General features: G+C 40.3%; 1 protein-coding gene across 6 annotated transcripts in view; it reads right to left on the reverse strand.

Annotated features, from left to right (window-relative positions):
* The window catches only part of ERGIC3 (ERGIC and golgi 3), a 31,920-nt gene extending 18,999 nt beyond the window's left edge, over positions 1-12,921 (reverse strand). For 5 of the 6 annotated variants that reach the window (XR_003253305.1, XR_003253349.1, XM_026064491.1 and 2 more), the window contains exons 1-6: positions 12,840-12,921; positions 11,884-11,971; positions 10,422-10,541; positions 6,700-6,793; positions 5,337-5,502; positions 4,282-4,339 (exon numbers count right to left, since the gene is read on the reverse strand). Coding sequence is in view for 4 of the 6 variants with exons in the window: in XM_026064491.1 (XP_025920276.1) it covers positions 4,282-4,339; positions 5,337-5,502; positions 6,700-6,793; positions 10,422-10,541; positions 11,884-11,971; positions 12,840-12,887 (574 nt within the window). In the remaining 2 variants the exon portion in view is untranslated. The other variant, XM_026064704.1, reaches the window with a different exon arrangement.
* Between the last annotated feature and the right edge of the window lie 12 nt (positions 12,922-12,933).

Raw genomic sequence — 12,933 nt, forward strand, 5'->3', positions numbered from 1 at the left:
ACACTGAAGATAAAATATGAGCAAAGTCTATGCTGCAGAAATATCCCTAGCAATAAAGTGGCCAGCCTCCAACGGTCAGGTGAGAAGAACTAAAGTGTATCCTTACTGATGAACCAGGCAGGAGGAAAAGCAGGGCAAAAGTCCATCTTTTACAGATACCACAGGGGTTAAACTTTATCCATCTTTGAGGCTTCCGATTAGGTATACCGACAAAGTGAATGTACATAAGGATGGATAAGAACCAAAAACTGAATCAACCCTGCAGAGCCTGACAGTTCTTTCCAGGACAAAAGAACCCAGCTACCTCAATTTATGAATTACCATATGCTTCAGGACCTGGGGATTATGAGATACCAAAAGGATATCAAAGTTGTATTTAATGACTGTGGAGAATGACTTTCAGGTAGGCTGGATATATTTGTATAAATATGGAACAAACGTATGTAACTTTTGTTCTCATGTTCTTTTGACAAGGATTGAAAAACATCCATGCAAACAACAATAAGTGAAACAAAATTATCTCACCTGGATTTAATATTCATGCAGGCAGAAACAGAAAAAAAAAAAAAGACAAAATAACTTTTTTCTTAGAAGTGGACAAAGACTTTTTTTTTTACACAGCTTTTGTTTTTCAGCATTTCCAGTGTTTCTAGTTCCTTCAGGCACATGAAAGTATTAGTTCAGGCAAATGATTTCTGGGGACAAGGTATGAGTATGCGAGAACAAAAATACAGGCAAGGAGAGAGAACAGTGTATGAAAAAGGAAGTCGAAACAAGGAATGAATCATCCTTGAAAAAGTAAGACTTCTTCTGGACTTTGTCTATTAAAATAAAAGGACATAAAGATTGAGCTACACACAAAGCTAACATAACTAAACAGGTATCAAACAGCACCTTATTCAGTGCTGGCCCTGCATGTGTGTTAGCTCTATGCCTTGTGTTACTTCTTATTCTATTTTCTGAAAAAAGCAATTTCAACTTGCTTCTACCCAAGAGAGAAATTACAGTTTTGAAGATGATAATAGCAACCACATGACATAAATTGAAAAGCTCAGACCAGAATTACATTTATGATCATATTTACTAAGTGCTTCTGAATAGGACCCTTTGCTTTGTCATGAAGATGTCTGTGCAGGTTCCCATTTCTGGAGATCTATTAAACAAGAGTAGTCCTCAGGGTAAGAAGAGAGTACCAGCACAAGAAACTGAAAAGCTGGTCTCCCAGCTTCAATATCTGAATAGCACCAAAAAAAAAAAAAAGGATAGACTCAGGTCTAACCATCACTTGCACAGATGTGGTATAGCCACTCTAAAGTGAGGCAAGGAAAGTTGCACAGTGAATGAACTTTCCATAGTACTGACATTCTTGTTAATCCCCTATCTGAATTAGTAGGGAATACAACATAGTAGCAGGAATACTGTCAGCCATCACAGTTTTGTATCAAATAGGTCTAGCAAAATTATTATTTTATTGGATTGTTAATGTGGTTTATGATATTATCTTGGAATATTCAAACTTTTCTTACGCATGCAGCTTTATCCTGCATGACAGTTTATTAAGCATATTAATAGGACTGAACATTAATGCAGACCTTATTAAATGGATTAAAAATCACACACACAGAAGTTCTAACAGTGGAATTATCATCAAAAAAAGATATTTCCAGGGGAGCTCTCAGAGCTCTGTCCTCTGACCAACACTAGTCAAAGTTTTTATCAGGTATTAAAGGAAAACATAAAACCTCTGTCTGTAAGATATATAAAAAGAAAAGGATTACGAAGAAAGGTTATACTGAGGGTGAAAACAGTCTCAGATTCATATATAAAATGACAGGCTCTGAGCAGCTCATTTCTCTCAAAGTGGGGATACAGTGGGACCCTGCTTGATGGTGCCATGAAAGCCTTGCCCAGTAACAGGTTGAAATAACAGAAACCAAATGCTGGGAATTATTAGGAAAGTAAGAGAAGAAAAGGGAGAACATCATCATGCTACTGCCTACAACATTAGTCTGGATCCTAATTCTGGGTGCAGTTCTGGCACTTCCGGAAATAGGAGAACTAGAAGAGGTTCAGAGAAAGGCAGCAAGGAAGCTCAGAGGCTGAAGGGCTTCCACAAAGGACCAGCTGAGTAGGCTGGGACTCTTCAGCTGGGGAAAGATGTGACCTATAGGGTGGCCCAGGAAAGATCCACGACATCCTGCCTGGCGGGGAGAGAGCGGGCAGGGATCATTCACCGTCTTTTCCAATGGAAGAACAAGGTTCATCAAAATAAGCTAGTGGCAGCCAGGCTGCAAGCAAATGAGAGGAGGTGGTTTTTCTTACAGCAGAACAGACCTGTTGAACTCCTTGCAAAAGGGTGTTGTAAATGCAAAAAGTTTATATGGGATCATGGCAAGATGGGAAAAGTACCTGAAAGAGAGCCACTGAGGACTCTCCATAGACTGTTACAGACTCAGGAAATTCCATGAGCTGAAAAAAGTTGCACATTAAGAAAAGTATTAAGGGTCTTTTTTTCTTGTTATTTAATATGAAAGAATTCCCACAAAGCAGAGGGTATGTCTACCCATATCATCATCAGGCCACATCTGGAGTGCTGTGTCCCATTCTGGAATCCCCAGTACAAAAGAGACACGGAGCTACTGGAACGAGTCCAGCATAGGGCTACGAAGATGATTAGGGGACTGGAGCATCTCTCTTATGAGGAAAGGCTGAGAGAGCTGGGACTGTTGAGTCTGGAGAAGAGAAAGCTGAGGGGGGATTTTACCAACGTGTACAAGTATCTGAAGGGAGGGTGTGAAGAGGATGGGGCCAGACTCTTTTCAGTGGTGCCCAGCAATAGGATGAGAGGCAACGGGCACAAACTGATACACAGAAAGGTCCCTCTGAATATGAGAAAAAACTTCTTTACTGTGAGGGTGACAGGGTACTGGAACAGGTTGCCCAGAGAGGTGGTGGAGTCTCCATCCTGGGAGATATTCAAAAGCTGTCTGGACAGTGCCCTGTGCAATGCGCTCTAGGTGACCCTGCTTGAGCAGGGGGTTGGACTTAGATGATCTCCAGAGGTCCCTTCCAACCTCAACCATTCTGTGATTCTGTGATCTCCTACTCCTTTTCATTGCACTCAAAACCACCAATACTCATAACTCCGCCTCTGAAAAGTTCGCAGTTTTCAGTTGTACTTTCTCTGCATAGCCCATATTTTTTCAGTTCAGTAGATCCAAGACTTCCGGGGCACATGCAATTAGGGAGCTATCCTGACCTTACGCACTCCTCTGGGGTACACACACCACAGAGTACTTTGCTCTCAGGACAACCAGTTTGCATTCATGCCTATTATAGAGAAAAGATGTAATGGAGAGATACTTCTCATTAAATAGATATATGCTGTAGAGTTGTAAATACTGGCTGTGGTAAGGCTGCTGTTGCCATGATAGTTTAAGCATAAAAAACAAGTTCTGCAGGAAGAAGTGATTTTTTTTTTAGACTAACTTACATTGTTGGAAAAAACAGACAAGATTTCTGCACAAAAGTGATTCATTTCATCTGCAAAAACTGTGCTCAAAAGCTTGCTTGTTTTTTTCCAAATACATCAATTACTCTAACAAAACACATTCTCCCCATGATCTTTACCTCAGCAATACAGGTTACACTACAGACAATGATGGGAAGGGGAAATCAGGCTAAAATTAAAGTTCTTTGTGAAACCTTTACTACAAATTTCATGCTTCAAAAATTTGATCAAAGGAACTGCAAATGTTTCATTAAACCACATAAATATATCCAATCAAGTTCCTGTTAAAGACAGAAGGCATAAACTAACTACCACTACTCATCTGGTCACTTTGCATTTATATATACTTGAGAAAGCCCTTCACAACTTAAATTTGTTTTAAAAGTACTGAATTGCTTTAAAATTCTCCTGAGATATTCTCTAAAATATCTCTTCCAGAGATATTCATATTCAGGTCCTGGACTGAACACCTTACTTGAGACTGTTTTACAGCAGAGCAGCAAAGTTTTATGGAACAAGTGAGACTATTTGTGGGCAGTGTCTCATTCTCTTCCAAGTTCCTCCAAACCCCTGTGGCAGTACCTCCAGAAAACACTTTTCTATTTGTTCATGATGGTTCTCAACTTCTATAACAAAACTTCAACAAAGTTCTCCCTACTAAAGCAGTGCTGTTTTTATTATGGGTGGCAATGCAGAGATAGTCAAAGGGAAAGCACAGATACACTTTGAAGCTAAAAGGTTACAATAAATAGAAAAAGAAAATACTTTACCATGTACATGAGACTGCTGAAAACTTTTTCCTGGTGCAAAGTGAAAATTTCCAGCTACCTGCAGGAGATAGTCATCTTTCATTAAAAGGTCTGAATCTATAAAATAAAGCAGCAATACTGGTGCTTGAGCTTAATTTTTTTTTTTTTTAAACAAGATATATAGCAAGCAAGTCACTTTCACAGGTGACAATATCAGCAGATGATATACTTGTGAATCTTCCTTGCTCACCACATTTTGCGATAAATGCCTCCATAATTGTTTGGTACCCAAGATGGCACTCAAACCACAAAGCCTAGCTCAGAGAGCAAAAGATTTATACTCCAGAAATGAAGAATGCAGTCTCCAGAAAGGGTACAAGAAGATAAAAAACCCCAAAGAGTTAGGTTAAGAAAAAATTGGCCTGACTTCTAGAATGTATTTGGGTATGTAATCTGCATGTCCAACTCTTCTGGGTTAGGTAACTCTCCACATGACAGGTTAGTTATATAGCTACTTGGTGTATCTAGTACCTAATTTTCACGCACCAGTTGCACAACACAGGCAAGCAAATGAATCCCCAACCTTGCACTGTCTCTGACCATTTTCAGCTTTGACAATCATCTCCAGTAGTCTTTCCTCCATTGGTTTTCTAAAGAAGGTAACATTTCACTCTATTCAGCATGACTGCTGGCAAGTTGTTGATTACTGATATCTCCAACAATGTCTCTGTTTTAAGACTAAAAAGACAGGTGGGACAATTCAACATCAAAGAAGTGCCTCTCCTTCTCCAGAAACCTATACAACAGGACTTGCTAGATGGTAGGAAAAAGCTTCTCTAGGCCTGTGCTTCCTATCAGTCCACTCAGTGAAACACAGAGAATTTTCTGTTTCCACTGCTTTTCTTGACTCTCCTACTGCACCCCTTTATGGACACAACTGCTTTTTGGAACTCAGGGGCACTTATATTACAGTACTGTGAACACTTAAGGCTGGAAAAGGAAAGGAACACTCAGACTCTGCCTTTTCAAAGTCATCACTAGCACACAGCAGGTTTAAAGCAAAACCCATCTCTCACCTTGTTGACCTCTAGGAAACCATACACTTGGCAGCCCTCATTCTTCTGCTCTTGCATTTTCTGGCTAAACCCTTCCCTCTTGCATTGCTCTATGGTATCCGGGTTCTTGAAGGCCCAGCCTCGTCGCCTGTATGCTTCTCTGACATCGTCACAAGTATTACAACATCTGCAAAAGCACAAACACCATCTTACTATCTTTATCACTACAAAAAAATTCTCCTGCTCAGGACATGAATCCTTGGTGGATTTTTATTCCACAAAGCAATAACGCAAATATCAGCGATTGGACCTTGAAGGTTGGCCTAATGCTTCTGAAGGAGCTCAAGATTTTTGAACTACTTCTTGAGATTCTGACACAAGGACACAAGCTATTTTAATACTGTTCTTGAGTCTGAAAAGGGCTTTGTCTGTCCACACAGCCATGTCACTCCTTTACAAAGAAATTTCCTACAAAGATGCTATCAGTGTCCAACAGTTCTGACTAGTTTATAATTTCCCAGTGTGAACAAAGTGTCTGCCTGTTTAAATTCCCACTCTTCATTTTTTAGGCCAAGGCAGCCAAAATTGGAGGAAGGGTTAATGGGGAACTCTTTCCATTACTTTTCTACCTCTGGATAATATCTTCGTCATCAGAAAAAATCACTGTTTTCTTTACTGGTTTCATGTTTTGTTGGATAGAAGAAAAAGCTGAAGGGTGGAATCATGAATCCCTCAAGGCGGAAACATCTCTAGGGAAGGGTGTGACTTGACAGATGGGACAAACAAAACTATTAAATAGACAATAATAGTGAATGACAGTCCAGAACCTATGGACCAAAGATGGACCCATTCCTATAGGACCTTGCAGGTGGGAGGAAGGAGAAACCCCAAATGACTCCAGGTGGCTGTGCGAGCAGTGGATGCCCAACCTTTGTTCACCTAAGAATGCAAGGCCTGCAGCAGAAGTGAGAAAGCAGGGCCATAGCCACATCTTATTCAAAACAGTCCACTTAATGGTGAAATAAATTACACTACTCCCCTCCGATATCAAGTAATTCCAGAAAAGATACAGTTTGCCGAGATATAATCTTTGTGCTACTGAAAAGGTAGTGCAGTTTCACATGAGCTTAAGTAAGGATGCAGACAAACTAGACAACTTAACTCTGCACATCCCTAACAATCATGAGGGCAGCTCACCAATTATATCTTCAAAAGACACACCTACAAACACAATAGTTTTCAGAATACTCTGAACACACATGCCCAGGATTTAATTCCATGGACCTTCGTAGAAATTCTGAAAAGAAATGAGCATGCAACATAATGGTATTAATTTGAGTGGTAAGAAGATATGTATATGCACAAAGAAAGGTATAAAGGTTACCGAATGTCCTCTGACTCGGCCCCATAACAGCTCTCACAACGATCAGCATCCAAAGAATTTGGATCAAACACTTTTTCTTCTTCTTTTCCCAGCTCTAAAACAAAATTGGATTCAAAGTGATGAGGCATGTCTAGAAACAGTATGGTGTACTTCTGATTTGTTTTGTTCTATGCCAGTGGCTGTTCTACACATGAATGCAAAGATTTTGAATCCAAAGCTGGGCCCTGCATCAAAAGCCCATTTGAAATAGTATGCATAGAGCCTGCTAAGGTGAGAAGCAAGACCAAGCATCAGAGTGGTATCTGTCATCTCAAGAATATCCACCATAGAAAGAATTGGTTACCTGTGAGCTTTGCTGGAGCACTGGTCAGTACATTACTCACATAAAGGCTTTGTTAAAACATTGTCTAAAATAGACCTGATCAGTAAATTGTGACTGATACGGGACTCCTTATGTAAACAAAATTTGAAATTGTTGTCAAATGTAGTCAAGACAACAGTGCATGATGCATAATCCTGTCCCGAGATGCATAGGGAAGATGGCTGCATTAGGCTTAGAAGGGTTCAACATCGGCATGCTAAGAAAGGGGGGAGTGTTGTGTTCCTGCTGAGGTTGGTTGTTTTGACTGCTGTATAAAAGGAAAGTCAGAAACCACATAAGCATTGGCTTAAAGAATATTCTGTGCCTTTCCACAGGTTATACACATGCATCTGCTGGAACAAGCGTGTTAGGGGCTGTGCTGTGCTAACAACAAACAAAGCTGAGTCTGTTTCTTTGCAAAGTAAGATGAGAGCAGGAGACTCCTGACCAGAACACTGACACCGAGTCCTCCAAGATTACAACACTGGCAATGGGCACACACACATTAACAACTGCTCACTAGAAAGCTCGAGGGAACTTCTGTCTTCTTAGTGACTTAACAATTCTGCCAATGTCTGCACCCCAGGCATGTCGAATGTACCATCTCAGTATGGTTAGGGCCTGAACGTGCACACAGTCTTACGTTCTTGTGTGCAGAAGGCTGAAGATCGCCAGGAAAAAGATGGACTTGTAGCAGAGAAGATGAGGGCTGATGACAGATTAAACATGCAGAAGGGCAGGAGATTCCTACAGAAAACTCAAACAGGATTTTCTTTTACTAAGAACCAAAACAAATACTAAAAGTCTGTAAATTTTGGAGTTAGGAATAAGAAAGCCAAGGAAGTCTGTGTCTTAAATTTCATTTAATTTTTTTCAAAAATATTGAAAGAGCAAAGGTCTTCATAACAGAGGGCTCCCTTAGAACCAGGCTGTTTCACCCCAGGAATCCTGAGGGGAACATGTCCAGAGAAACTCTCTTGGATTATACAAGTCCTCTATGGCACTTCAACACTACCCTATATAAGCCCTGAAAAGATGGCTCCATGGATAAATAACTCCCAGGAGGGGAATATGATATACGGCCAGATACTGCTGAGGGGATTAAACTTTATTAGAGACTTGTTTATTGAGACTGAGAAATATAGAGCAGGTGAATGAAGTGAATATTAAGTATGTGTGTATTTCATATTAGCCACAGAAAAAGTATTTTAATGAAAAATTAGAATGCATGAAATATGTATGAAATCAATTACTAACCTTACCTCTTATTTCTTTAATCAAATAGTTTATTGTAGTTATGATCAAGCAAATAAACACTTTTAGGAAAATAAATACCCGTTATAAATTAAACGATTGTGTGGCACTTCTTTTCTAAAGCTTACAACATTTAAAGTAATTGGAAAGTGCAATTAAGGATTCATTATTTACACAGTGGGTATTGCTTTTCATCCTATACTTGTAATTACACTAAAAGTTACTCTCAGGAAATATAGCTTCACAATTGTTACATGTTGTCAAATTCGAACATCTTTTGAATTTGAACAAGAATATCTACCGTTGCACATCTACCATTGCATAGTGTCTTTCAAGATGTATTACCCAATAACAATCTCTTTTAATGTAGCTATTAACTGTCAAATGAGTTGTCTCAAAGACAGCATCCAAAGGTAATACACACACAGTTTAGATACTAGAAAGAAACTGCAGTGCATAAAAACCCACATGCAATTTCTTGCTCTTAACATGGTCAATTTGCATGCATATAAGACATATCAAACTGCAAAATTTTGTCTGAGGTTAGAAGGAAGGAAATTATAAGAACCACCAATAAAGAAGTCAACCGCTTATGATCATTCTATATAAATGAATAAGAATATATCTAAGCACAGAATGCAACCTATCACAGGAGTCATGAAATTTTGTAGTTATTGATTATTTTAGGAATAAAATAGTAGGAACAGCATCCAGATATTATTAAACTTTGCATATATTTTGCTAAACTGAAGATGACTATTATTATAGCTGTGATTTAAATAACTGACTGAATGGCAATGTTACTAAAAGAAACTGATAACCATACAATTTAATGAAGACAGGTGGATTCTTCTGATCTAACTTACAACATGGGGAGTAAACATTTCCACCTGAACTAGTCATGTTTACTTTTTCCAGTCAGTAAAGAGGAAACTACTTGCTGCATGCAATGCATCTGACCTGTTTTAAAAAATGCCTTTTTTTGGGGGGGGTGGGGTGGGTGGGTAGGTAGGTAAAATGAGTTGCTTCTAGAAGTTCCTCTTTCTCTGCATTGATTATATAAGGAATCAGAGCAACAAGCTCAATGTAGTAAGCCAGATGGAGACTGGTAATACATGTAAGGCAGGAGGCAAAATGTTAGCAGAGAATTAGATGCAGAAAAGCTGTTTTTGCTCCTAACACATTTAATGTGTAATTTCATAACCTCTGAATACAGAAAGGCTGCTAAGTGACACAATAACAGCACTACTTTCCCCACATTCACATGTTAACTGGAGAAATCATCATACCTAGGGATTGTGTAGTCCTTTGCTTAGCTTATCTTTTCAACTTCAAAAACAGAAGTTAGATCTGAATGATACAAGTCATCAAGTTCACTGTGTGCCGATATACAGAACTATACTATCTCCCAGAAAAGGTAATAAGGACCTCACATTTTGGAAAGGAAAACGAAAAATTAGGACAGTATCTTTGTTAGATTACAATACCATTTTTCAGAATTGTTTCTGTTTTGTAGTCTAGTACAAGGATGAATCACAGTATGCAAAAACGGAGGTAAGGAGTTTGTACAGCCAAGGAATACTTATTACAACTTGTAACTGATGAGGTAATTAAATATATTTATCAGATATTTATTAACACATATGAAATAAAGTAAGGTGTAAGCATAGGCTTAAGTGTTGAGTCTCTGGAGCCTTCCCTGGAGAGATGCTTTCTTTCCTCTAACCAGGTTGCTTCATTTTGTCAGCCCATTGTAATGTAAAGAAATGACCAAACTCAAGTTTTGACAGAAAAGCTGCATGACTTCTAGTAATAAAGGACCACTAACTCTGATGTTTTACTCCTGAAGTGCCTCTGTGACTTCTTGTCATAATTTCAGAGTGAGTAGGCAAAGATTTACCTTGCAAAAGCAGCAAGTGTAATAGGAGTTTGCCTGATCTGCCAGTTAAAAGACTTGGATGCTATAAACTCTTCTTTCAAGAGTTTATAGTTTATAGTATTTAAACACTCTTCAGCTGTCACTTGTTCCTGTGGAAATCAAAAGAGGCACAGAGTGATGGAAAAACCACTAGAGCATCCATCCAAGAAAGGTGGAATAGTATATTACCATGTCTTTCAGCCTCAGGAGTCACACGATTGCCATCTTTATCCAAACGCTGTTTAAACAGATTGTGCTCTACGTCCAATTGCTGTTCTCCTGCTACGTCCATTGCATCAATGCTCAAATCTGAAACCAGCAAGCAAGCAAAGTGATTTATAAAAGCACATTTTTTATGGCCTGTGGCAGTCTGAGGAAGCATTCAATCAGTGCAAATACAGAATCTTTTAGCAAGAGAGAGAAGAATGTGCCAAACTGAAAGATTATGCACAGTTTGGGCCAAGAGCCTTACAGGAAACAAAATACATGACACCTGCATCCTTAATGACCCCTCCAAATATGAGGGTTGGTTTGGTGTACAGGAAGGACTGTTTCCAACTGCCACAGAAATCATTACCTTAAGGGTAATATACTTAGGCAAAAAGAAACAGAAAAACAAAAAAGACCCCAAACCCCATAACCATTTGTACAAACATCAGTCCAGAAGTTAAACTTCAAACTACTTGAAAGCTGCCTTCCTACCTTTATCCCCTCACTCCTTCCGCCCGCTTCAACATCAGCGCATTTCCTTGTGAACCCTTTTCACAAAGAAGATTCAGGTCTGTAGTCTTGTCCTGGTACCAACGTACCTTAAGGCACTTGCTGGCTAAGTGTTCTCTTATAAAATGTACAGTTTCTCTGCAGAAAATGGAAGAGGCTTCCAATCTCTCTGGCCTTCCCACTCCACTTTAAAAGTGAGTAAGGTAAAGAGCAGTAATAACTTGGGTGGTCAGAAGGAAGGCAGATTCACTACTTTTAGAGCCCAATACACTATCCTAAAAAATTACTACAACAGAAAAAGAGGCCAGAAGGTCAGTAGACTTTCAGATATTGTGCAGAGCAGTAACACATGGTAAGACTTGCAACAGATATTTTAACAAAATTTGAAAATATTAAATCTTCACTCACTTCATCCTGCAACTTTAGTAATTTAGTACTTTTAATTTAGATAAAAGCTATTCAGATTATTAATACTCATTGCAATTTTAAAAACTTTGGAAAACGGTTGTCACATGACATTGGCATTACATTCAAAAACTAAGTACAAGAATCATGGAAAAGTTGTCCCCGGTCAAGTATCTTCCTAATGAGACTCTGAAGTTCTTCAACTACAATACAGTCAAATCCAGAGTCACAAGCAAAAACTGTGTCAGCTTTTTCAGCATCACTGAGCTTTTTGAAAAGTACAACACCATACATACAAATAATGTTACCCTCACTTATAATCTAGAAAAGTGATACTGTGAGACTGGTAGTGCTGGGATAAGCACCCTGTGAGCCTCGCTGAAATCACTATGCGACCACAAGGAATTACAAATTCCTTATTGTCCGTGACATAAGCTGCAGCACAGCACTCAGAAGCACTAGGTGCACTGAGCCTTCAGCAAGTATGAAAAGTGTCTTATCCCCAGCGCTCAGAAGTTTCACTCACAAGCACAAGGCATATGTGGAAAGACAACATCTATATTGATCTTCAGTTTATCTCCTCTTGATTTGTCAACATATAATTCAGGATGAACCTAGGAACAAACAAAAAGACATTCTTGTTTCATTTGGAAACACATCAAAAGGCCTCTTTCCCTTGATTTGTCTGGCTCAGGAACTATGGTTTTTAATATGTGGGATTTGAGAGATGCTCAGGCCAGTACCCTCCCCACTTCCAACGTTAGCTAAAATTTTACCATTTGTATTACTTTTAAACAGCAAGATAATCATTTGGTGATCTTAAAATTTGGGGCTTTGGGGGAAAGAGGCCTGTGACTGAGTTTTTTTTTTTTTTAAACTATTCACTGTTTGAAGACCATGGAGACAGCAAGAAGAGATATAGAAAACCTGTCCTGCTTCTGTTATAGATTCACAAGAGGTCACAAGCCAAGTTTTGCTTTAAGTTGCTTTTCCAGAAAGAGAACCCAGTTGTCTGTCGAGGCTACCAGGTGGGGGGAAAAACAGCGGCGCATGAAGCGGGAGCTCGGGCAGAAGGAGAGCGAGGTTCTGCAAAGGTTCGGGGGGAGAGGGATCCTGCCAGGCCCAGCCGCACACCAGCTCCAAGCATCCGCTCACTGCCATCCCTTCGGGTAGGTCACTTGCGGCTCAAGCCGAGAGGCAAGAGGTTCAGGGTGCTGCTTTTCTTTCCTCCCTGCCCTACAGGGGACTTGCGGCAGCTTTTGCAAAGCAAAGCGAGTCTCCAGCCCGGGCGGCAGGGGGCTGCAGCAAAGCCGGCGCCGCGCCCGGGGCGGCCTCTCTGCGGAGGCACCTGCCGCCCGCGGGCCCGGGGCTCCGAGGGAAGGCGGGGGAGGAAGCGGGAGGCAGAGCCGCGGCCCGGGCCGGCTCGGCCGCACCATCGACCGTGCCCCGCCGCGGCGCAGGGCGCAGCCACCCGCCACTCACCTCCTTGGTGAGGTAGTACTGCAGCTCCGAGAAGAAAAGCAGCACCATGATGAGCCCGCTGACCACGGTCACTGCCGAGGGAGACGAGAGGCGC

The sequence above is a fragment of the Apteryx rowi genome, unplaced genomic scaffold (assembly GCF_003343035.1).
Source record: "Apteryx rowi isolate R43461 unplaced genomic scaffold, aptRow1 scaffold_0, whole genome shotgun sequence".
Classification (NCBI taxonomy): domain Eukaryota; kingdom Metazoa; phylum Chordata; class Aves; order Apterygiformes; family Apterygidae; genus Apteryx; species Apteryx rowi.